The sequence below is a fragment of the Chiloscyllium plagiosum genome, chromosome 12 (assembly GCF_004010195.1).
Source record: "Chiloscyllium plagiosum isolate BGI_BamShark_2017 chromosome 12, ASM401019v2, whole genome shotgun sequence".
In the NCBI taxonomy this organism is placed as follows: Eukaryota; Metazoa; Chordata; class Chondrichthyes; order Orectolobiformes; family Hemiscylliidae; genus Chiloscyllium; species Chiloscyllium plagiosum.
In genome coordinates this window covers 21,268,043-21,294,542 of record NC_057721.1, presented here as the reverse complement: position 1 = coordinate 21,294,542, position 26,500 = coordinate 21,268,043, and the positions used below count along the sequence as shown (strand labels likewise).

Sequence of the window (26,500 nt, the reverse complement as noted above, 5' to 3'; positions counted from 1 at the left end):
GTTGTCGTGATGCTGCTGTTCTTGTCCTTCTCTGTATTATGAGTTGCTGCGTAGTGACAAAATGTTGAACATGCTTCATAGCATCCTCTCGAATGATTGTAGCTGTGGTATATATTTTCAGTGATGTAGTGAGTGGATATTGATTCCAGTGGAAGGGAGTGCCAATAGAGTTCATTGTTCTGACCTGATGCTGTCAAACTTCTTGAGAATTGTCATTGCTGCACTCATCCTGATGAATGCTGAGTATTACATTATGGTCTTGCCTTGAGTCTTGGACACTGTGGTTAGACTTTGAGGAGTTAAGGGTGAAACATTCGTTGCAGAGTATGCAATCTCTACCCTTTTCTTGTGATCACTGTGTTGATACAGCTGCTCCAGTTCAGCTTTGGATCAGTGGTGGCCTCCAGGACATAGATGTTAGTACTGATCAAAGTTTTTGAAAGTGTCAGTGATGTATTCAAGGAAAAGACTAGATAAGCCTTCAAAGGAGAAAGGAATTGAATGTTATCCTGATTTGTTAGATGAGGATGAATGAGAGAAGGTTCAAGTGATGACAGATTTCCTGTGCTATGTCCTACATAAAGGAAAACAACTGAGCTTTCTTCTCTCTGTGATAATTATCTGGCACTATAACAAGTGTTACAAACCACTTGACAGCCCACAGTAATAACCAAATTCTGTTGTAGGGTGACTTGTTGTGCTTCATTATCATAGAAGTTGTGTATGGAGGTTAATGCTTTGGAAAGTTTGAACACTCCACACTGAACCTTATGATTATTGATGGAACAGGTGAAGATATTTGGGCTGAACATATGTCAGAGGCACATCCACAATGGTGCCTTGTAATTGTCCAGGTCTCTAACAACTATAACCATTTTTTTTGGATAGCACATGACCCTTTAATAATGTTACCACCTAAATAAATAGGGAGTAAGACTTTTAAATAGCCAACTTGGTTATGACCAATAGTTAGGCTACAGCTTCTATTTTGGGTTAAATTGCTGCCGCAAGCAAATTATGGATTTCACTGTACCATTGCTCAGCTTGACTCTCAAAAAACTACATGGATGCCATTAGGTAGTGAGTAAATGCTGACCTCTCACGATTCTTGCAAATATGTCAGTTTTAGAATTCAGGCATATTGGAATTTCTTACTCTGAATATCTCAAGACACTTACTAGGGGAGCAAGCATTCCATTGTACAGTGAAGTCCAATATGTTATAAATGAGTTGGCTATTCAAAAAATGTATTCCATCCCTATTTATTTCGATGATAATGTTGTTGAAGAGCCATGTGGTGTGAGCTATGAATCCTTTGACATTGGGGATCTTATCACTCTGAAAAATTGCATGACCTTACCACTTTGCCATTGTTATACTTAAGGAACTGAATAAAGTGACTTGTTCAAGCAACACCACATTGCTGACTTGGTTTAAATTGGTGCAGAGTTGATTGGTTAATGTGAGAGATATCTCCAGCGGCAGTCTGGATGGCAAAAAGTGTCCAGGATAGTTGTCTATCAGTAGCAGTGAAGTTCCTGTGATAGTTCATAGATTGGGTTCAAGAACAAGGCACAACACATTCATGGTCCGTGTAAAACATGTCTTCATCAGGTACTCCCAGGACAAAGGAAATTAAGACTGCTTCAATCTCTGCATACCCTGCTGTGAGACATTGAGAGACAAGGGAGCGGAAATAAATGACAACTCCACAGTAAATGGCAATAAATGAAATAAGCTCACTCTGACTCTGTATGAAGTACTTGGATTTTTAAGTCCACTTCAGCCTACGTTACAGTGACTAGCTGTTCTAGTTGCCTGACATGTGCAACAGAAATGGTCATACGTAGCCTGACACATCTGTCCTGGCTCTCTGTACGAGCAATTTTCCTTGTGACTCTCACCATCTTCTCCACAACCCTGTACGTTCTTCCTTTTCGGATAAATTCCCTGTTGAATGCCTTAATTGAACCTGACTCCACTACAATCTCAGGCAGCACATTCCAAATCATAACCATTCACTGTGGTCTAACATATTTTTCTTTTGCTCGCTATTATTCCTTTTGCCAATTCCTTAAAGCTTTCACAAATGAGAACAGTTTCTCCCTATCTACCCTGTCCATTTTGTGCAATACTTTGAATATCATCATCAAACCTTGTCTCAACAACCTCTCCAATTTATTTATGAAACAAAAGTCCTCATTTCTGGAATCATTTTATAAATGTTTTCTGCAACCTCTCCAGTGGTTTTATTATCCTTTCTAACATATGCCTAGAATTGTTATATACAAGTACAATATAACTCCATTGCTTTTAATTCATACCCCTGTTGATAAATCCCAGGAATCCTGTATGTTTTATTCACTGTTCTCTCAACACGGCCTGTCACATTCAGTAACTTATAAAGATCCCTTTGCTCATACACCCACTTTAGAGTTGTACACTTTGTTTTGACTATGCATTCTTCCCACAAAAATGAATCACTTTACACTTTTCGATGTTAAATTTCATCTACTACTTGTCCTCCCATTTTCACTGCTTTGTCCTTATGATAGGTAAATCATAATCCAGAATTTGCCCTTATGATGTTCTGCATTCATGGGAAATGGAATACGTAGCTGCAATGTGGCTTGTTTTTTCATAGTACACCTGCAATAGGACTGGTACTTTCACTGTCCATCAGAAATACAGCAAGAGAATGGGGTGAGTGAATAATGAGGAAAAATCTAGAGTGACAGATACTTGCTTACTTTTCACCTTGCCTACCCAAAAGTTAGGATAAAAGCTAAAAAAAGGCTTGAATTCAGATCAATAAAGAGGGGTCAGCTATACGAGTATCTTCACCTGGAGGTATTTCAGTTCCAACAAGGGATACCAGTAATGGTCAGAAATTAGATTTTTAAATTCTTGTTTCTTATCCAAACCTGAGGTCCTGAGAGTAATGTTGTTGTATTCTACCCTAATCCAACTGGAATGGACTGCCTGTATGGATGTCGGGAATGGAATTTATGGTCTCTGTGGCCTGTGTACCACCAAACAATGTGTACCTTACCACTCGGCCAAAGAAGGAGGTCTCTTGCATTCTCCAGGAAGAGTGTCCAGTAAATCCAGTTCAATTGTTGTCAGCCAAAAAGATTTATAACATGTTTGAAAGTAAAGATGATGTTTCTTGTGCTGTAAATTTCTAAATGATAAGTGTATAAATTGAATCACAAAAGATATTAGAAATCCTTTTCTTTAAACTTTCAGTGGCAATGAAAGCCATGAATAAAGTAGCAAGCCACATAAATGAAATGCAGAAACTACATGAAGAATATGGTGCTGTGTTTGACCAGCTTATATCTGAGCAAACTGGAGAGAAGAAAGAGGTAAGAAAAGTATTCAATTTGACTTCCTGGAATACATATATAGGTCATACGCTATTTCATTATTTTCTTGTGGCCCAAATGACCCAAACTAGATTATCCTCCTCCCCCTTTGGTTGAAATGGTAGAAGCTACCAACTGTGAACTTCTGCACAGCTGATATCTGTATACTGCCACATTAATTGTAGTGTTTCATCAAAGTGTTTTCTTCTCTGTTTTAAATTCTTATTTCTTGTGCAAAGGGTGCCTGTTTTTGAAAAAAGAGCATTTTTCAGTCATGTTTTAATGAATGTCTAATTCTTCTGTGTAGTCTTCCTTTTAAAATTTACCAACAAATTAATGAACCAAGACTTAAGTCTCTCCTTAAAGCTATAAATCCTGTTACGCAGCTGTGGATGTGTGCAGTAGTCACATTATGCATTCTATTACATTTGTTATAATCAAATGGATGGTTTAATTTGACTGCTTTATAAAACAAATTTTGCTTCCAGTTGTTAGAAATTTCTGAGATGTTCATCTGATGAGTTTGATACTGACACTGAAGTGGACCAGTGAACTGATGTCATTATATTCCAGGAACCATAAAGCTTTCCTGGCAGAGTTGGTAGCAGAAAAGATCCTTGGGCCACTGCAAAATGATCTTCTAAAAGTCCTCTAACCTTGTTATTATTTGTAATGAGGTATTACATTAACTGAGACTGAAGTCATTTAAGTGGGTATAGATGGATAATTTGACATACATTTAGAGGGAGATGCAATGAAATGTTCCTTCTGTTAAGCAATGTATTAAGCCTGCATATATCAACAACATTTTTATAGACATGTACAATGGGAAAGTAAACAATATCATCAACAAAAACCACCAGCTTTTTTAATATTGCCTTTTATGTAGTAAAACATCACAAGGCACGTCACAGTGACATTATAAACTGAATGCTTTATCAAAGTGGGAGGTTAAGTATAGTGCCTTGAAAAAAGGAAAGGGAACTGAGAAGGTTCACAGCAAATTCCAAATCTTGTGTTCTAGACAGCAGAAGGGATGGTCTCTACCTCCTAATGAAGGGCTTTTGCCCGAAATGTCGACTTTTCCTGCTCCCCAGATGCTGCCTGACCTGCTGAACTTTTCCAGCACCACACTCTGAACTGGAGCACATAAACTTGTTACTGCTCAAGTGACCAGAATTAGGTGAACCCAGGCCATTGCAAGGTTGCTATCTCGAGGGATTGCAGGGATTGGGAAGAGAAAGGCCATGGTAAACAGGAAAACATGGGTTGAAGTTTTAAAACTGGGCTGTAACTAATAAGGAGGCAGTGTAGGTCAGTGACTGCATGAATGGGTGATGATCAGGAATTGGTGCAACTGAAAACATGGGCAGTAAATGTTTGTATGATCAAGCATTTTTTTGAAATATTTATCATGTGGAGGTGTAGGTGGACAAAGTTTAAAAATCTCACAAAACCAGGTTATAGTCCAACAGATTTATTTGAAAGAACTAACTTTTGAAGTGTTGCTTCTTTGTCAGGTAGCTGTCTGATAAAGGATCAGCGCTCAGAAAGCTAGAACTTCCAAATAAACCTGTTGGACTATAACCTGGTGTTGTGTGACTTTTAAATTTGAGATTGTTTAGTCTAGTGATAAAAGCATGATAAAGATTTCAGCAGCAAACATGCTGAAGCAGGGTGACATTTGTTGGTGTTACTGAACAAAATAAAAAAACATTATCTGAGTATGAGAAAATGTTAATACCAACAAATTTGTAATTAGAAAATGAAAACTTGTTACTTTCCTTCACCTGCACCACTACTGGTGAATTGTACTGAGTCTAAATGATCAAAGATTGATGGAAAAGCAAAGCTATGCTATTAATTGATTACAGTGAAATGTTTGTTATTTTCAAAAGTTTTGGAATGAAATTTGGAGACAACAAACAACTTATTTTAAAAAAATTGACCCCAAGATTAAACTTTTACGACAACTATAGTCTCCATAACCCCTACTTTAGGTTCATTGCTTTTAGCTGCTTTCGTTCATCCTCTTTACCAAGGAAGCATCAAAGTTTTGCGTTCCATGATGTGATCGTGAGCACTCTGCCCTCTGAATCCATCAATCCCAGTTCAAATCTAATTTTAAAGGTACTTGTAATCCAGTGTTAGCACCACTGTCTTTGAGCTAGAAGGCCTAAGTTCAAGACGCACCTGCTCCAGTGATGTGTCACACCACATCCAAACAGAGTGATTGAAAATATCACAATGGAACATCAATTTGCACTTACATAAAGATTTTATGTATAAAACACCCCAAGGCACTTCACAGAGAAATTGGTCAAGCTGAGGAGTAAGCAAAGTGACTACTATGGTCCAGGATTTCCTGGAATGGCTAACTCTGTTAGTTTGATAGAAAAATAAATAGTGGTAACAAAAGGTTGCTTTAAGGGAGGTTAAAAGTAAGAAATAAAAAGTAAGATATTTGCAAAAAATTAAATTTTCACATTTTAAAATCTTCAAACAACAAATCACTAACTAAGGAATGGCACTCCTGTTCACCCTATGTGCAGGAGAGGTTGAATGACAATTGTTATCAGATATCATGTTGTTATAAAGGGACTTTCAATGGCATGTTTAATGTATAGTTAATGTATAATTAGAATAAGCCAACCTCATGGAAATCATGCAGAGGTTAAGTATTAGAAGCTATTTTCGTAATGCTAATAGTGGAGATGCAAGTGGCAATAATAACTTTCATCTTATGGTAATTTGCAATTCACAAGGTACCATTTCCTCACTGCATGCTGTTGGCTAATCTGTGTTTCAGTAACAAATGCTGGCAACTGTTTTTTTCAAAATCTGGGTCTTTGTAAACATTTCCAAAGAAAATGCAAACTTGCTTTTAATGAAAATGATCAGCCAGTCAAACATTATCACATAATAGGTCAGTCAAATGTAAAATTTAAGGCATCTGTAACAGTAGTCATATATTTAATTGTCCTAAATAATTAATTTTATAATCTGCAATTAAGTGCAGTTGCTAATTTAGGATTATGGAAAATGAATGAGGATTCAAAATTTTCCAGAACCATAGTCCTCTATAAGATTTGAAATATAAGACATGCAGACATGAAATATAAGTATATTTCGTATCAATAATTATATATATATCAATGTCACCTTCATTTATAGGTTGTGGACCTTTCAATGGGAGACCTTCTTCTCCATTCCACAGTTACTTGGCTAAATCCTCCCACATCCTTTGGGAAGTGTAAGAAAGATCCTGAATTGGCAGCATTTGGTATGTTCCAGTTTCGAGGTTTATTGTGTTTAGGTTTCAGAAGTGCAAATCTGTATAAATTGCTAAATTTATACCGAATTGTTGGAAACTCAGAAAGGAGTTTTAAACTTTTTGCATCTAATATCCAAAGTAATCTGCTGCATTCATCCACAAATTCTATGATAGTATACGCATAAAACCACTTTGCATTTTTGCAGAAGTGGCTTAATAAGTGCAGGAAAAGAACTTCAATACACAAGGTTTTGGAGCACTGCATGATTTATTTTTCATTTTACTTTCCAGTGTTCAAAACTGCAGTTGTTCTTGTGTATAAAGACGGTTTCAAGCAGAAAAGGAAATTGGTAGGTTTTCTATCTTAAAATGACAATACACATTTGGTTTAATGAGCTATTTAATTTTGTATTAAATTTATGAAATTGTTAAACATTCAAAGATATGAAATGGTTCAAATAAAATAATTTTTATTGAAAACACTTTAGTTTGTGGTAAGACAATGTTTTGGTGTTTTGCTCAAATATAAATGGTGAAAATACTGAATTGTAATCAGTCGGAATTAGATCTGGGACTAGTTTGCAAAACAGTGCTGTTTTATGTGAAGCAAACCTGAAACTTTTTTTGACCAATGTGTCTGTTTCACAAATGGTAAGAGAAAGCTTTAAAATTCAGTTTTTGATTCTAATATGATCTGGGACAGAATGTTTTTGCAATATTTTCATTTTGATTATTACACAGTTAGAAAAAGACCATCTTGATTCAAGTTCAGAAGAGGACCAAAGCCAGGTTTTATATTTATGAAGGATATGCAGTATCACTGCAGCAAAAGACATGCTCCCGGATGTTTAACGACTAAAAGTACTAAAAATTGTGATCTGAAGCTTACAAATGATTGGAAAGCTGATAGTCTTTAATGTGTAAACTGAGAAATTCTATAGTTCTTCTTCTTAAAAACAAAGTAGGAAAGATTATTTTAAACAGGCAGTACTGGCGTTACGATGTAAGCCTGTGTTTCTTTTAAATTGCTCAATTTTACTTTAGCGTCTATTATATAAATCATAATTTGGAGCAGTTACTAAACAAACAAATCAATTAACCGCAGTTACTTTTCCAAAATGTCTTGTTTCTAGTAAAATTCCAGCATAAAATGTCATCTTTTACTTTACAAATAGGGAAACATTTCTCAGAGAGTATCAGTCTCAGATGATCGAGATCCTTTCAAATTTCGTCATATGATTCCAACTCAAGCATTGCAGATTCGATCAGTTGCAACCACAGGTATGTAAATAATATTTTGTATTAATATGTATGAAGTGAACTTTCCAACAAGTGCTAAGCTGTATCAATGATGTACTGGACCAATGTGAGGCAAACCAATGTTTTAATATCACTTCCACTTTGCTTTTAAGGTTGAGTGTTCCAATTAGGTAAATTTTTTATTTTACCAGTTTTCAACAAGACTGTCTACACCTAGAAAGGAAAAACAGAGTCTATGCAACCTCACATAATTCACCTCTTGTCTGCACTGAAGAAAATTTGAAGCGTGTGCTGAACAACCTCAGCTTCTCAGATGAATAAATGCAATGTGAACTTGGGTGCGCACGTCAAAGCAAGAAACTCATTGTAGAAAGTGGTGACAGCAGAAAATTAAATTCCTTGAGACGACATTTTACATTTTGGAGTGTTTTGCTCCAGATGGTTTACGCAATGGCACAGTTTACTGGTGTAGTGCTGGATGTTAAGCCCTACTCTTCCCAGAGTTGTCACAAATGCGCAAAGATTGTTGAAAATTTCTATATTCCTACATGTCCTGCCATAGATTGTGAGCATTACATGAAAACAATATGTCCTGACAGTATCTGGGTGGTACCACTGTCTGATCAACAGCCATAAATTTCCATTCACAGATCTTTTTAAACAAATAACACCAGTCTTCTTTGAGCCTCAATTTCAGTGTTAGCTGTCAGTGTGAACGTTACTTAATTTGGGATCTGCTTTCTGAACCTCAATTAATGTAGACCTGCCAAATACTTAGTTTGAAATAAGCCTCATCCTTAAGGAACATTTCAGCTATCTAACATCTGCCTATTACTTTGACTTCTGGTGATAGACTTTGTTTAGCCACTTCTCTTGTCACCACAAATGGAAAAATATCTGGAACTTGTTCTTGTAACTGTTCCATCTCTTTTACTTTCCATGGGCTTCCAATGATTGTGAACAAAGTTGTAATCCTGAATCCAGTCAAATCCATTCACCAAGTTATTTCTGAACAACCCCTACTACCGTTGATCCATATGAGAAGTTACATTCTTACGTTTCACTTGTTAAAATAAATTATTGGTGTCTGGTCATTAGTGTAATGTTAATGTGGCATCTGGCTGGGCCAGTATTTATTGCCCAACCTAAAAGGAGAAGAAAGTACCAGGGCAAGGGCACAGAATTACCACAGGGTCATATACCAGCATGGAGAGAATGACATAAATGGAGGCACATTTCACAGAAATGGAAATGTAATGAGCCCATCAGAAGTATGAACAGCAGTCAGCTGATCGGCCCTTCAAGCCTGATCCTGGTTGATTCAGCATTCCTCACATTCACTTTCCTGAGGGGCATGGATAGGATAAATAGACAAAGTCTTTTCCCTGGGGTCAGGGAGTCCAGAACTAGAGGGCATAGGTTTAGGGTGAGAGGGGAAAGATAAAAGAAACCTGAGGGGCAACGTTTTCATGCAGAGGGTGGTACGCGTATGGAATGAGCTGCCAGAGGATGTGGTGGAGGCTGGTACAATTGCAATATTTAAGAGGCATTTGGATGGGTATATGAATAGGAATGGTATGGAGGGATATGGGCCGTGTGCTGGCAGGTGGGACTAGATTGGGTTGGGATATCTGGTTGGCATGGAGGGGTTGGACTGAAGGGTCTGTTTCCATGCTGTACATCTCTGTGACTCTATAACCCTTAAGGTAATGGTGGTCAGCTTCCCCAACATTAACTGGAAACGTGTGCAAGGTTCAGAGGGAGCAGAACCCTTAATACATCTAGAAGAGCTTTCCTTTAAGCCAGAGTGTAGAAGACATGATTGATTGAATTTTTCAAAGAGCTGACTAGGCATGTAGACGAGAGTTACTTGGACTTCAGTGAGGCTTTTGACACAAGAGACTGATAGTCCAGCACAGATTCACAAAGACGGTGGAGGCACATTTGGGCCCAGTACGAGATCTTGTGGCATCAGCAGCAGCTACATAGGCTAGGGGTGCCTGAAGTGGACTTCATGCCTCTGGGGGAGTTGAGTTTAAGCCATGTGGTACATGGTGGCATCAGTGGTGAGGTCCAGTGAGGACTTGTAGTGGCAGGGGCATCACTGGAGGTGGGAAGGCGCTGAAGAGTGGTGACTGTTGTTCTAGAGGCGGCGACACAGCAAAGGTAACTTGTGGCTGGTCACCAGGCTCATGGCCCATGACTGAGCACTTAACAAGAAGGATTGCATAGTTACACACTATTTATTTTTCTACCTTTTGTGATCTATGTTTTGATTTATTTTTCTGTCTTTAACAATGATGCTGGAGAGTGGTGACACTCTGCAACAGTTTATACTGTATTTTGTAACAATACACATGACAATAAATAAATACACATGGCCTCGAGAAAGCAGTGATGAGCTGTCACCTTGGACTGTTGCAGTTTATTTGATTTAGGAAGACCGAAATACTGTTGGGAGGATATTTCAGGATTTTGACCCAGTGACAGTGAAGGAATGGCAATATATTTCTAAATCGGGTTGGAGAGTGGCTTGGAAAGAACCTTGCAGCTGGTGGTGTTCCCATGTATCTGCTGCCCTTTCCTAATAGATTGCAATGATCACATGTTTTCAAGGTGATGCCAAAGGGCAATTTTTACAGTGCATCTTGTAGATGATACACATTGCTGCTGCTGAGCATTGATGGTGGAGGGAGTGAACGTTTGTGGATGTCATGCCAATCAAGTGGGCTGCTTTGTTCTGGATGGTGTCAAGCTTCAAGTGTTTTAGGAATAGCAATCACCAAGGCAAGTTTGGGTAGTTAAGAGGTGAGTTATTCATTGCAGGATTCCTAGACACTGAAGTAGCCTCAATATTTATATGATTAGTCTTGTTCATTTTCTGTTCAATGGTATTCCCCAGGATGTTGATAGTGGTTTATTCAGTGATGGAAATGCTATTGAATGTTGAGAAGCGATGGTTAGATTCTGTCTTGCTGGAGATGATCATTGCACTGTCACTTGCCACTTGTCAGCTGAAACCTGGATATTGCCCAGGCCTCCTTGCATTTAGACATAGACTGCTTCAATATCTTGAGTTGTGAATGGTGTTGAACATTTGTGCAATCATCAGCAAAAATTCCCATTTCTGACCTTAAGATAGCGGGAAGGTTGATGAAGAAGTTGAAGAAGCGTGGGCCAAGGGCACTTTGTGCAGTTAAACCAAGATATACACTGCACTTATCCCATTTTATATCACTTGGACTTTCATTGTACTCCCTGGAGGCAAAACTAAGTCCTTCTTGAACAGTGGTTGAGTAGCTCCAGTATTCCTTGTTATAATTGCACTTTATCCACATTATTTGACACAAGTTAAATTATCCTTCCTTTTGATAAAAAGCTTGATTTTTTTTTTCGAGGAGGTGACCAAGTGTGTAGATGAGGGTAGGGCAGGTGACATAGTTAATATGGATTTCAACAGAGCCTTTGACAAGGTCCCAGATAAGTGACTGATTTTTAAAAAATATAAAAATATTTGGGATCCAAGATAACTTGGTAAATTAGATCCAAAATTGATGAGATGTTCGAACACAGAGTGTTTATGTGACTAGAGGCTGGAGTCCAATGGCATAGAACAGGCATCAATGCTCTTATTGGGTCCCTGATATATATTGACAAAGTAGTTGAGAATGTTGGGGGCAGTGGGGTGGGGGGGAGGTGGTGGTGGTGTTGTAAGTAATTTTGCTGATGTTGTAACATTTGGCTGAGTGATTGACAGTGAGGAAGAAGGTCCTAGCTTGCAGGATATAGATGATTGGTCAGATGAGCGGATCAGTATTAGATGGAACTTAACCCTGATTAGTAAGGTGATGCATTTTGGAAGAAGTAACACGATAAGGCAGTAGTCTTTACTCAGAGAGTAGTAATGGTATGGAATGCTTTGCCTGCGATGGTAGTAGATTCGCCAACTTTTAAGTGCATTTAAGTCGTCATTGGACAAGCATATGGGCGTACATGGAATAGTGTAGGTTAGATGGGCTTCAGATTGTTATGACAGGTCGGCACAACATCGAGGGCCGAAGGGCCTGTACTGCGCTGTAATGTTCTATGTTCAACGAATGGCTGGGCACTAGGAAGCTCAAAGTGACAGAGAGATCTTAGAGGCTTGGCCTCAACTCCTTAAATGTGGTAGGGCAAGTTAATAGGGTAATTATGAATTATTGGATACTTGCCCTTATGTACAGGACTTTGGTTAGGCCACACCTGGAGTTCTGTGTGCTATTCTGGTCACCACACAAGATGAAGTATATGATTGCACTAGAGGGGGTGCAGAGACTTACCAGGATAATGTCTAGGATGTACCAGTTTAGCACTGAAGAGAAGCTGGACACGCTTGAATTGTTTTCTTTATAACAGAGAAGGCTGAATAGGGACCTGACTGATGTAAAGATTGAGGGGCATGGAAAGGGTGAAGAGAAAGCAGCTGTTCCCCTTAGTTGAAAGGTCAATGCAAAAGGGCATTCAAGTTCAAAGGTGAAAGACAGGAGCTTGAAAAGGGATTTCAGGAAAGCATTTTTCACTGGTTGGGGTCTGGAATGTGCTGCCTGAGAAGGTAGATGATGTGGGAAACCTCAACCTTTTAATCATTTGGACAAGCACTCTGAATGTTAGAACATTCACCACTATGGGCTAAGTGCTGGAAAGTGGGACTCGTGTAGATTTAGAGTAATATTTTTGTCAATTAAAAATCAATGGACTGAAGGGCCCTTTCTGTACTATATGATTCTGTGATCCTTTCATATCTCTCATCTAACCTATTTACCTTACCCGAAGTCTGGAGTTTTCACCTCTAGTTCAACTGCAACTAGGGGTCTACAATTTGATGCGTGATAATTTTGTTTCAAGTTCCCTTTTCGGACTAATTCTTACAAGTTGCTATAGGTCTCTCAACTTCTTGCAACTTCTCTTGTATTCTGAAAGAAGGTATCCGATTTTATTGTGGTTTTCAGTTTTCACCTCCACCCAGTACTGTCTAATCTGAGGAAGAGCTCTTAAGACTATCCCGACTAACCTTTTTTTTTAGCCTTTCCTTTAACTCTCCTATCATTTAACCTTAAAGAGTTTACAAAAGTGATAGAAAAAGTGTTTAGTTTAATGGATCGGTTCTTTACTTTTCAACATTGGTTCTGATGACAGAAGCTTTTAAATTGTTTCAAGAGAATGATCATTCTGAGCACTTGAAGTCAGCTTTCAATGCCCAGTGTCACAATTATTTTGCTTCACTCTTTCACATTCCACATGGGGGTTTGGCCAGGCTGTTTCTGTGAATTTGGAAACTTTTGTTTATATACTTTTTGCGAAAAAAAACTGGTATGCATCCAACATAATGGTTTTTTGTGCTGTGGTAATCCATAGAAACCTACTCTGACAGTCAAACACAAATTTCTTGTGAACTCGTTCGCATGAACAATGTTCAGTTTTCCTTTGGCCCTTTCATTTGTTTCACCTTTTTTGCAGATAACGCAGAATAGCCTTTATGCTATTCTCTTCAATATTTGAAATGGTCTTGTCAAACATTATAAGCAAGAATGCAGGGGAGGAAATCAAATACTATTACCACCACTAAAGAAGGAGTATTAGACAAGCTTATGGGGTTAAAGGTACTTGAATCCCCCTGGCTGCACCCTAGGATTCTAAAAAAGGAAGCTACAGAGACAGTAGATGCATTGGTTGAAATTTTACAAAAAATCATTGGATTCTGGAGAAACACCCAAAGACTGCAAAACTGCTAATGTGACACCTCTATTCAAAAAGGAAGGGAGGCAAAAAGTGGGTAACTATGAGCTGGTTAAGCTAGCATCTATTGTTGAAAAAGTATTGAAATCAATGATTAAGGAAGTAATAACAGAACATTTGGAAAATCATAAGCTGATTAAGCAGAGTCAGCATGGCTTCATGAAAGGGAAATTGTGTCTGATTTATGAGAGGTTTTCAAGGTCTCAACCAGAGCAGACAAAGTTGTACTTGGACTTCCAGAAGATGTTTGACAAGGTACCCCACAAAAGGTTAAATCATAAGTGAAGGGTACACTGTGTTGGAGGTAGTATATTGGCATGAGAGAGAATTTGGTTCCCTGGGAGAAAACCGAGAATGGGGATAAGGGGTTCTTCCTCAGGTTGGTAACCAGTATCCATTGGGTTCCACATAGAACAATGTTGGGACAATGCAGCTGTTTACAATATGTTAACATGACTTGGAGGAAATAAGCGAATGTACTGTCAACAGATTAGCAGACAACAGTAAAATAGTAAGTATGGCAGATTGTGAGAGTTTACAGAGAGACATTGATAGATTAAGTAAGTGAGCTAAAAGTTGCCAAATGGAGTATAATGTGGAAAAATGCAAGATTGTTAATTTTGGAAAGTGAACAAGAGAACAGGACATTATTTAAACGGAGAGAAATTGCAGAAAGTTGCAACACAAAGGGACATAAGTCTACTTGTGTATGAAACAAAGAAAGCTAGCCATCGGTGCAGCAGGTAACCAGGAAGGCCAGTGGAATAGAACATAGAAAAATACAGGGCAGAACAAGCTCTTCAGCCCTCGATGTTGCACCAACCTGTAAACTATTCTCAGCTTGTCCCCCTACACTATCCCAAAATCATCCATGTGCTTATCTAAGGATTGTTTAAATCTCCATAATGTAGTTGAGTTGACTACCTTAACAGGTAGGGCATTCCACACCCTTACCACTCTCTGAGATGCCTCTGACATCTGTCTTAAATCTATCACCCCTCAATTTGTAGTTATGCCCTCTCGTACAAGCTGACATCATCCTCGGAAAAAGTCTTTCTCTGTCTACCCTATCTAATCCTCTGATCATCTTGTATGTCTTTATCAAATCCCCCCTTAGCTTTCTTCTTTCCAGTGAGAACAGACTCAAGTCTCTCTCAGCCTTTCCTCATAAGACCTTCCCTCCAGACCAGGCAACCTCCTGGTAAATCTCCCCTGCACCTTTTCCAATGCTTCCAAATCCTTTCTGTAATGGGGCGACCAGAACAGTATACAATGTTCCAAGTGTGGCCGCACCAGCGTTTTGTATAGTTGCAGCATGATATTGCGGTTCCGGAACTCGATCCCTCTACCAATGAAACCCAACACATCGTATGCCTTCTTAACAGCACTATCCATCTGGGTGGCAACTTTCGGGATCTATGCACATGGACTCCAAGATCCCTCTGCACATCCACGGTACCAAGAATTTTCCATTGACTAAGTACTCTGCCATCCTGTTATTCTTCAAAGTGCATCAGCTCACATTTAGCTGCATTGAACTCCATTTGCCATCTCTCAGCCCAATTCTGCAGTTTATCCAAGTCCCCCTGCAACCTGTAACATTCTTGCAAACTGTCCACTACTCCACCGACTTTAGTGTCGTCTGCAAACTTACTAATCCATCCACCTATGCCTGCGTCTAAATCATTTATAAAAAATGACAAACAGCAGTGGTCCCAAAACAGATCCTTGTGGCACACCACTAGTAACTGGACTCCAGACTGAATATTTTCCATCAACCACCACTCACTGCCTTCTTCCAGAAAGCCAGTTTCTAATCCAAACTTCTAAATCACCCTCAATTCCATGCCTCTGCATTTTCTCCATCAGCCTACCATGTGGAACCTTATCAAAGGCTTTACTGAAGTCCAAGTATACCACGTCAACTGCCCTATTCTAATCTACATGCTTAATCACCTTCTCAAAAAACTTAATGAGGTATGTGAGACATGACCTGCCCTTGACGAAACCATCATGTTAACTATCTGAAATCAAGTTGTTGCTTGCTAGATGATTATAAATCTTATCTCTCATAATCCTTTCCAAAACCTTTCCTACAACAGAACTAAGGCTCGCTGGTCTATAATTACCTGGGTCATCTCTGCTGCCCTTCTTGAACAAGGGCACAACATTAGCAATCCTCCAGTCCTCAGGTACTAAACCTGTAGACAATGACAACTCAAATATCGAAGCCAAACACTCTGCTATCTCCTCCCTAGCTTCCCAGAGAATCCTCGGATAAATCCCATCCGGCCCAGGGAACTTGTCTACTTTCACTCCTTCCAGAATTGATAGCACCTGTGTGTAACTAACCTCGATCCTTTCTAGTCTAATATCTCGCACCTCATTCTTATATACAATTTTCTCTTTTCCTGAGTGAACACCGATGAGAAATGTTCATTTAGCACCTCTCTGATCACTACAGGGTCCACACTCAGCTTCCCACTTCTGTCTTTGGCCCAATTCGTACCCTAATCATCTTTTTATTCCTCACATACCTATAGAATGCTTTAGGGTTCTCCTTTATTCTATTTGCTAAACACTGTTCATGTCCTCTCTTTGCTCTTCATAATTCTCTCTTTAAATCCTTCCTCGCTGATCTGTAACTCTCCATCGCCTCATCTGAACCATCTTGCCTCATCAACACATAAGCCTCCTTCTTCTTCTTAACAAGAGATGCAGTTTCTGTTGTAAACCACGGTTCCCTTACCTTATCACTTCCTCCCTGCCTGACAGGGACATCCCTATCAAGGACACGCAATATCTGTTCCCGAAACCAGCTCCACATTTTGATTGTCTGCACCCCCTACATTTTGCTACCCCATTCTATGCATCCTAACTCTTGCCTAATCGCATTATAATTGCCCTTGCCCCATCGATAACTCTTGACCTATGGCATGTACCTATCCCTTTCCATCGCTAAACTAAACGTAACTGAATTATGGTCACTCTCTCCAAAGTGCTCACCTACAACTCAATCAAACATCTGGCCTGGTTCATTACCAAGCACCAGATCCAATGTGGCCTCCCCTCTTGTTGGCCCTTCGACATACTGTGTCAGGAAACCCTTCTGCACACATTGGACAAAAAACGATCCATCCGACGTACTTGAGTTATAACATTTCCAAACAATGTTGGGGAAGTTAAAGTCCCCCATAATGACCACCCTGTTCCTTTCACTCCTACCCAGAATAATGTTGCTAATCCTCTCTTCCACCTCCCTGGAATTCTTTGGAGGCCTATAAAAAACTCTACGCAGTGTGACCTCTCCTCCTGTTTCTAACCTCAGCTCACACTACCTCAGTAGACGAGTTCTCATCAAAAGTTCTCTCAGCCACCGTTATACTATCTTTGACTAACAAGGCCACACCTCCCCCTCTTTTACCACCTTGCCTGTTTTTAATGAATGATCTAAATCCTGGAACCTGCAACATCCATTCCTCACCCTGCTCTATCCATGTCTCCGAAATGGCCACAACATTGAAGTCTCAGGTACCTATCTGTGCTGCAAACTCACCTACCTTATTTCTGGTGGACATACTTCAAATCACTTCGCTGCCTGCCAGCACATTCTAGTGACCCTGAAATCCTGTCCGTGTCCTTCCTACTCTCATTCTCTTGTGCACTGCAGCTACACCTCCAGTTCCCATCCCCCTGCTCAGCTGGTTTAAACCCACCCAAACAACACCAGCAAATTTCCCACCCAGGATATTAGTACCCCTCTGGTTCAAGTGAAGACCGTCCTGTTTGTACAAGTCCCACCTTCTCCAGAATGAGCCCCAATTATCCAAAAACCTGAAACCCTACCTCCTGCACCATCCTTGCAGCCATGTGTTTAATTGATATCTCTCCTTATTCCTTGCCTTGCTATCACGTGGCACGGATAACATTCCAGAGATAACAACTCTGTTTGTTCTAGCTCTCAGCTTCCACCCTAGCTCCCTGAAATCCTGCCTTACATCCCTATCCCTCTTTCTGCCTATGTCATTGGTACCTACATGGACAATGACTTGAGGCTGGTCACCCTCTCCCTTCAAGACCCTAAAGATACGATACAATGACCCATGTTTCAAGGGTGTTGAAGTACAAGAGTAAACACGTCTATTGCAACTGTACAAGATACTGCTGAGACCATATTTGGAGTATTGTGAACAGTCTTTGTCCCCTTACTTAAGGAAACATACTACTTCATTGGAGGAAGTTCAGAGAAGGTTCGTGAGATGATCCCTGGTATGGAGGGGTTGTTTTATTAATAAAGAATAATCAAGTTGGGACTCTACTCACTGGAGTTATAGAAGAATGAGAGGTAATCTCATTGAAACATACAGGATGCTGGGGGGATGTTTCCCATCATGGGAGAGTCTGGGACTCTGAGATAGAGCCTTAGCACAAATGGGCATTAATTTAAGACTGAGGTGAGAACAATTTCTTCTCTGAGGGTTGAGAGTCTTTGTAACTCTTTGCCACAGACAGCTGTGGGATCAGAGTCCTTGTGTTGATTTTGAGTTGACATAGATTAATCTTTGATCACTAGAGAATGAAGAGTTATGGGAAAAGGGCAGGAAAGTGGATGTGAGGAATGTCAGATCTGCCATAATTTTATTGAGTGGCAGAGCAGACTGGAGGGGGCAAACAGTCTACTCCTGTTCCTATTTCTTATGGAATTTTAGCTAGTGGGCCAAATAATTGATGCAGTAATTAAGGTCTGTTGGAGTGGGTGAGAAATATTGGGTCATTGGTTCACAGGGGAGTTTGGAAGTTTGAGGAAGAGCTGAGTCCAATGGTGGGGGAGAGGATTCCAGCTCCTGGGTGGGGACATGGCAGAGCCAAATTGGCTTCTGAAGGACGAATAAAAGTGGGAGTAAGGTAGGGGAGGTTCTGCTCTAATCAGTGGTCATGAGAAAAGGCAGATTAGGATAACAGGGGGCTCAGGATTGGAGAAAGGGGGTCACTCTGGAATAATAAATGCCTGATCATTGGAAAATCCAGTCCAGTATCTTTGGCCTGTACTCTTTGCTATGTTACTTAGCACTGTTAAAACACACTATTTCTTTTTGTGAGATTATTTGTGGGATATACTACAATGAAGGCTGTATTCATTTTTACAGCATGTGGAATTTCAACTCGCCCTGTGTAGGCTGGAATAACATTTCTGTACCACTCACTTCCAGTGTTGGAAAGTGAGGATTTTCCTATAGAATGAGCCTGAACTCTTACTTAAAGTAAATAACTCATCCATTTTCAGTAGTTTGGCAGCATATCATTTACTTTTGTGAATGAATAGTTGTCCATATTTAGGACATAAAAGCTTGCACAATTTTAGGAGTTCAGTTGACTGATGGATACTAAAATTACACAGACAGCAGCAAGTTATTGCTAATTTTTACTATTACTAATTAAATCAGATTTGAGGTGATTGAATGCCATTGTCTTTGATGTTTAAAGTTGTCCTGACCTTTCTTCTTTTAATACTAGGAGGCCCTGTAATTATGTATGTTAAATAATGCTAACACTATCAATATTAAATTTTGCCTCCTGCAGTTATATTTCATAATACTTCTATGTGCTTTTGTCTCTAGATGTTGAGACCGATTGTGTCTTTGAAATAATTCACACAAAATCTGAGTCAGAAGGAAGACCAGAGACAAACTTTCACTTCTGTAGCAGGTAGCTGGTTGTTACTCTTGTCTGATTTCTTAAACATTTACAGCATCATTTAAAAAATATTTTCAGAATTATCTTCCTCTGATGTCGACCTTTCTGAAAATTTTCAGTACTCCTGAGAACAAACGGGATATTATCAAGGCAGTTCAGTCCATATTACGTGATAAACATCGAAGGCAGCTTCTAAAAACTGAAAGTTTGCCACAGTCTCAGCAATACATTCCTTTTGGGGGAAAGCGACTATGTGCATTGAAAGGAGCAAGGCCAGTAGTGAATCGAGCTGGTAAGAACCATCCGGGTCAGAGCTGTATCAAAAGTATCGTTCACACTACTACATGTTACAAAATGTTCCTCTCTTGTGCCAGTGTATAATTTCATATTTATGAAAATAATTTCCTAATGCTTCTTTGTTCCTTAACTATGAACCAGTTCCAAAAAAAAATTCAGGATTTTTTGACCTCGTTTAACCAGTTGTTTTTAAAAGAAGTTCTCATTTTAAGATAGAACCAGTAATTGTGGAACTTGAAAACAAAAATCAACGTCATAACTCAATGGGGTATGTGAATGGATTCAGTAATAACAATATAAATTGAGAACATGCGTGATAAAATGAATAGTTGGAATGAATAGAAACATGAACCCATGTGGGAAAAGTCAAATGGCAAATAAGCTTGTGATATGTTAGACAATTGTAAATCTACAAGTAACAATTCATTTCCATTGGATGAAAGGGAATGTTTTCAAAAATAATAGATACTATTTCACGAGATCTTGCTGGACAATTAGAGAGAGATGATGGAGACAGGTGGGAAAGTGAAATTGGAGTCAAAGGTCAGTCATAATCATATGAAATGGTTTCAGTATGTCTGAAGGGCAAGGTGACCTAATCCTGCTAACATTTCTTAAGTTTTTAATCAATTTCTCATAATCTTTTCTCTTATTTCTGCATACTACTTACTGCTTAGGGATGTGTTAAAAATTAATTTATTTATATGCTATATTTTCAATAATTATTTATCAATGATTGTGCAAAATGAAGTCATTCTTCAAAGCAGGAGGTAAAATAACGGTGTTTTAATAAATATTGTAAGAGAGAATTTCCTGGCATGGTTTCCCTACTCTGCCTATAATCAGGGAGAAACAATCTAACATCTGTTATGTTGTCTCACTGGAGTTAAGAACAAAGAAAATTACAGTGCAGGAACAGGCCCTATAGCCCTCTAAACCTGTGCCAGTCCAAGTCCTCGATCTAAACCTGTTGCCTATTTTCCAAGGATCTGTATCCCTCCGCGCTCTGCCCATTCATATATCTGTCCAGATACATCTTATGTGACATAATCGTGCCCGCCTCTACCACCTCCTCTGGCAACATGTTCCAAGCATCCACCACCCTCTCCGTAAAGAACATTCCACACATATTTCCCTTAAACTTTTCCCCTCTCAACTTGAACTCGTGACCTCTAGTAATTGAATCCCCCACTCTGGGAAAAAGCTTCTTACTATCCACCCTTACTATCCATGGAGGCACTCAACCTCCATGTTTCTAATGAAAATAATCCTAATCTATTCAACTTTTCTTCATAGCTAGTGCCCTCCATACCAGGCAACATCCTGATGAACCTCCTCTGCACCCTCTCCAAAGCATCTGCATCCTTTTGCAAATGTGGCAACCAGAACTATACGCAGTATTCCAATGTGGCCAAACCAAAGCCCTATACAACTATAACATGACCTGCCAACTCTTGTAGTCAGTACCCCATCCGATGATGAAAAGCATGCCCTATGCCTTCATGACCACTCTATCGACCTGCTTTGCCACCTTCAGGGTACAATGGATCTAATAAATGCCCAGACCTCTGTACAGAAATTGTCCCCAGGGCTTTTCCGTTTACCATATTGTATGGTTCCATTTACCAATTTTAGAGTTCATTCTAGAATTATGCATCATCTTGCATTTGCCCAGCTCTCTAATCTATCTACATTCTGCTGCATTCTCTGACAGTGACCTTCACTGCCAATCTTAGTGTCATTTACAAACTTGCAACCAGACCACCCATCCCTTCCTCCAGATCATTTATGTATATCACAAACAACAGTGATCCTAGTACGGGTCCCTATGGAACACCACTGGTCACAGTTCTCCATTTTCAGAAATTCACTTCCACTACTACTGTCTGTCTCCTGTTGCCCGGCCAGTTCTCTATCCTATTACACCCTGGACCCCATGCGACTTCACTTCCTCCATCAGCCTACCATGGTCAACCTTATCAAACACCGTACAGAAGTCCATGTACAGCCCTTGTCTCATCAATCAACTTTTTCACCAGCTTCCCTGTCACTGACGTCAGGCTCACCGGTCTATAATTACCAAGATTATCCTTGCTACCCTTCTTAAACAAAGGGACGACATTAGTAATTCTCCAGTCCTCCGGAACCTCACCTGTGTTCAAGGATGCTGCAAAGATATCAGTTAAGGCCCCAGCTTTTTCCTCTCTTGCTTCCCTCAGTAACCTGGGATAGATCCTATCCAGACCTGGGCACTTGTCCAACTTAATGCCTTTTAGAATGTCCACCACTTCCTCCCTCCTTATGCCAACCTGACCTAGAGTAATCAAACATCTATCCCTAACCTCAACATCCGTCATGTCCCACTTCTAGGTGAATACTGACGCAAAGTACACATTAAGAAACTCATGCATTTTCTTGACTCCATGCATAACGTTCCTCCTTTGTCCTTGAGTGGGTCAGCCCTTTCTCTAATTACCCTCTTGCTCCTTATGTACAAATTGGAATTTTCATTAACCCTGTTGCTGAAGGTATTTCGTGATCCCTTTTAGTCCTCTTAATTCCTCATTTCAGATTGGTCCTTCTTTCCCAATATTATGCCAAAGCTTTGTCTGTTTTCAGTCATCTGGACTTTATGTATGCTTCCTATTTGCTCTTAGCTAGTCTCAGTTTCACCTGTCATCCATGGTTCTCTAATCTTGCCATTTGTATGCCTCATTTTCACAGGGACATGTCTGCCCTGTACTGTAATCAACCTCTCTTTAAAAACCTCCCACATAGTAATATAAATGTGTATTTACCCTCAAACAGCTGCTCCCAATCCACGTTCCCCAACTCCTTTTGAATTTTGCTATAGTTGGCCTTTCCCCGAATTAGCACTTTTCCTTTTGGACCATTCTAGTCTTTGTCCATGAGTATTCTAAAACGTACGGAATTGTGATTACTATTCCCAAAGTAATCTCCGACTGAAACTTCAACCACCTGGCTGGGCTCATTCTCCAACACCAGGTCCAGTATGGCCCTTTCTAAGTTGCTGGAAAAGCGCAGCAGGTCAGGCAGCATCCAGGGAACAGGAGAATCAACGTTTCGGGCATATAGAAAACCCTCCTGGATGCTCCTTACAAATTCTGCTCCACCTAAATCTCTAACACTAAGTGAATCCCAGTCGATGTTAGGAAAATTAAAATTGCCCATCACCACCATCCTGTTGCTCCTACATCTTTCCATAATCTGTCTCCATATTTGTACCTTTGCCTCACTGCTCGAGTCCTCCATAGTGCCCTCATTCAGCACAGCTGTGATATCCTCTCTGGCCAGTATTGCAACTCCTCCACCTCTTTTACCTCTCTCTCTAACCCACCTGAAGCATCTGTCTCCTGGGATATTTAGTTGCCAATCTTGCCCTTCCCTCAACCAAGTCTCAGTAACAGCAATAACCTCATACCCGTAGATACAAATCCAAGCCTTAAGTTCATCTGCCTTACCCACTTCAGTTCTCGCATTAAAACAAATGCACCTCAGATCACCTGTCCCTTTTGCATCCATCAACTGCTCCATGCCTAATCTTCCTCTTAGTCACACTGACTTCATTGTCTAATTCCTTAAAGGCTTTAGTTACTACCTCTTTACTGTCCACTACCCTCCTCATTTGGGAGGTTCACAGTGGGAGCTCGGAAAACCCTGCACACATTCCAGTTGTGTATCACAAGTGTAACCCACGTTTCATTGCATGATACATACCCCCTTTCCCCTCTGCTCAGTAATTACTGCACAATTCTTAATATATTTCATAGAAAACAGGCGCATCGTGGCTCAGTGGTTAGCACTGCTGCCTCAAAATGCCAGGGATCTGGCTTCAATTCCATCCTTGGGTGATTGTATGGAGTTCACACATTCTCTCCATATCTGTGTGGGTTTCCTCCAGGATCTCCAGTTTTCTCCTGCAGTCCAAAGATGTGCAGGTAAGGTGAATTGCTAAATTGCCAGTAGTGTCCAGGGATGTGTAATTGAGGTGGATTAGCCATGGGGAATGCAGGGTTACAAGGAGCGGGATAGTCTTCAGACTGTCAGTGTGGGCTCGATGGGCCGAATGGCCTGCTTCCACCCTGTAGGGATTCTGTGAAAACATTGTATAGTCATCATATTGATTATGCTTGTAAAAGCTATGGATTTGAAATGGCTTTTGGAAATATGAGTGTATGCATACTTAGAGGTGTCTTTCCAAATAGTATTTTAATGCAGTTATTGATGCTTTTATTTTAAATGGCTAACGTTGCAACTAAAAAACACAAGCAATGTAAAATGTACAAATGTGCCATAAACAGTCATTCAACAATATTGTGAGTAATAAATCTGTGTTTATTTGTGATTGTACTGACATTTAGCTTGTTGAAATGTCTTGTCTGTTAGACTATTACTTTGATTTTGCTTCTGGCAAGGTGTCGCAGCATCTAATTTCTGTATATCTTTGTCCTTCCCTAAGTTTCAGTACCCTGCAGAAGCCTAGGCAAGAAGAGACTATCCAGGAACAGATTTACTATTGATGCAGATGATCTGTTTGGACGTAGTCAAAGTAATGAATCTTCACAGTCCCCAGTGACATGCAATGATACTGATCGTTGGGTGGAAGAACAGTTTGATCTTGGTAAGTATGAAGAACAGGAAGATGTCAAAGAGACTGATATTCTAAGTGATGATGACGAATACTGCCAGTCAGTAAAAAGTTCAACACTGTCAAAAGATTTGCAAGAGCAGCTGAAAGCAATGAGCTTCACAAAAGATAGTTTCTGTGAGAATGGAAAACTATCCATGCATAGAACGCCAGAAAAATCACCATCAAAAACAGCATTTACTGCAAAGCAAAAAGTTGCAGCAGGAGCTAATGGCGTAGTGGAAAATACCACAGCAGAAGTAATCTGGGTAAAACGTGAAGACTTCATTTCAACTGAGAAAGAAAATGATGAAATCTAAAATGCAGATTCGTTTCTGCAGATATAACTGCCGGGCACATTCACTGCTAACTGTTCATGGCCTCTTACATATGCTATAGGATGATTCCACTGAATTGGAGGTAGCTGGACCAATTCAGAAGCTATGATCTCCTATTAAATTAATTAAAAATCATTATGATTGAACACTCAAATGTATGAACAATCTTGTGACTTCATTGTACACTCCTATAATGTACTGTCCAAAGGGCTTAATGTATATTTATTATTGTTGCGGTGTAAAAATATAATTTCATTTTTTGTTTATATTTAGGCAATTCACTGAACAAGCAAATTTATTGTATCTGTTACCAACTAACTTTGTACTTTTTACAGAAACGCTGAAATCAATTGCACAAACTGGATTTCATCCAAAATTGTTTAAAGAATGTCTTTTTAGTGCAGCATAGAGCTGAAATGGTTATAAGTCTTAACCACACAACTACCAGTGAAATAAATCGGGTGTTTATATGAACAAAAGAACAAACTGCGAGCATTGAATAAATACATTTTTCAAACTACTTTAGGTTTCATTACGCTGTTAACAAGTCTGATGGTACTTCTATTATGGCCATATTCATATTTGTACATATTTCCAAGCTTTGATGCGCACATCAGAAGTTGCCTAATATATTTCTTTTGTAAGCTGGAAAAAATTCTATTTTTATGTTTTTAGGTTCATTGACTTTAAGAATTGTAAATGCTCTTCAAACATAATAAAACATGTGAAATTGGAATTTCTCTGTTATTTTGTGTGTTTACTTATTCAGATGAGACAAAATTATTTATGAATTTTGTTGCTGAGGATAGTGCTCTCATATACAATGAAATGTTCCTACAATTATTTTACATTTCCCAAAGAGAGAGTTCATCACGTCACTAGCCTTTACAGCACTTAAAGTGGGATTTTCTGCTATGGAAGAAACCCAATATAAACTCTACTTCCCTTTTTGACCTGCTGCTGATTCTGCATATTTTCCAGTTTCAGTCCTGTTGGGGTCTCAGTATAACTCTTATAATCCTTATAACCTGTGAACCTGCAAGCACTCAAAAGTTTCCATGCAAAAATAATGGAAGTGTTCACTAAAATGTATGCACAGGTATTTTGTGTGTATGTGCGGTAGGAAACTACAGGAAATGTTGACCATCCCAAGCCAGTGTGACTACGTGTCTCTAAATAGTAGTTAAAATGTTTTATTTTCTACTATCTTTATTTGTATGTTTTCCTTATATTTTTGAATACTATAATCAAAAGAGTTAATTTAGTGGAGTGGAAAAGAGTGGGATTGCTGTATATACCCTCAACAGAATCTGTATTGATTGCATCAATGATTCTGTTTTGTAATATTAATGTACTTTGTTGCACTTCAGTGAATTTCCACCAAAGGCATGATGGATGTCTGTGTGTGTGTGTGTGTGTGTGTGTGAGGCCCCCTTTGGTCATGGCTGACCATGGGTTGCATCCTTGTGGTTCTGACTTTCTGCTTCCCTGAAGCAACGTAGCTTGTGACTGAAGAAACCAATGTTGGAGTAACAGCAGTGGTCACATCTGTATGTGGTCATTGATCTGCTAGAATTGCAGCACTCCTTCTTGCATGCCCGCTTGTCTGCTGCAGTACTCATCTGCTTCTTTTCTCCTATTTGAGGTGTTGGTTAAGGGTGATTCTCCATCTCGTGCGGTCAGCTGCAAGACGTTCCCAGGACTCCGTAACGATATCAAGCATGTTCCTCATGCAGACGTCCTTGTAACGGAGCTGGGGCGCCCAGTGGGTCTCCTCCCAGATGCAAGCTCTCATTAGAGGATTTCCTTTGGATTGTAGCCATCCTCCATGTGGTGGATGTGGCCC

At 39.6% G+C, this 26,500-nt stretch overlaps 1 protein-coding gene across 7 annotated transcripts in view; it reads left to right on the top strand.

Annotated features, from left to right (window-relative positions):
- Window positions 1–25,390, top strand: part of tiam1a (TIAM Rac1 associated GEF 1a) — a 327,029-nt gene extending 301,639 nt beyond the window's left edge. For all 7 annotated transcript variants that reach the window (XM_043700705.1, XM_043700702.1, XM_043700703.1 and 4 more), the window contains 7 exons: window positions 3,250–3,368; window positions 6,543–6,651; window positions 6,934–6,992; window positions 7,818–7,923; window positions 19,296–19,383; window positions 19,491–19,663; window positions 24,149–25,390. In XM_043700705.1, coding sequence (XP_043556640.1) covers window positions 3,250–3,368; window positions 6,543–6,651; window positions 6,934–6,992; window positions 7,818–7,923; window positions 19,296–19,383; window positions 19,491–19,663; window positions 24,149–24,636 — 1,142 coding nt within the window. In that variant the 3' untranslated portion in view covers window positions 24,637–25,390. The remainder of the gene's footprint in view (window positions 1–3,249; window positions 3,369–6,542; window positions 6,652–6,933; window positions 6,993–7,817; window positions 7,924–19,295; window positions 19,384–19,490; window positions 19,664–24,148) is intronic.
- The last annotated feature ends 1,110 nt before the right edge of the window (window positions 25,391–26,500 follow it).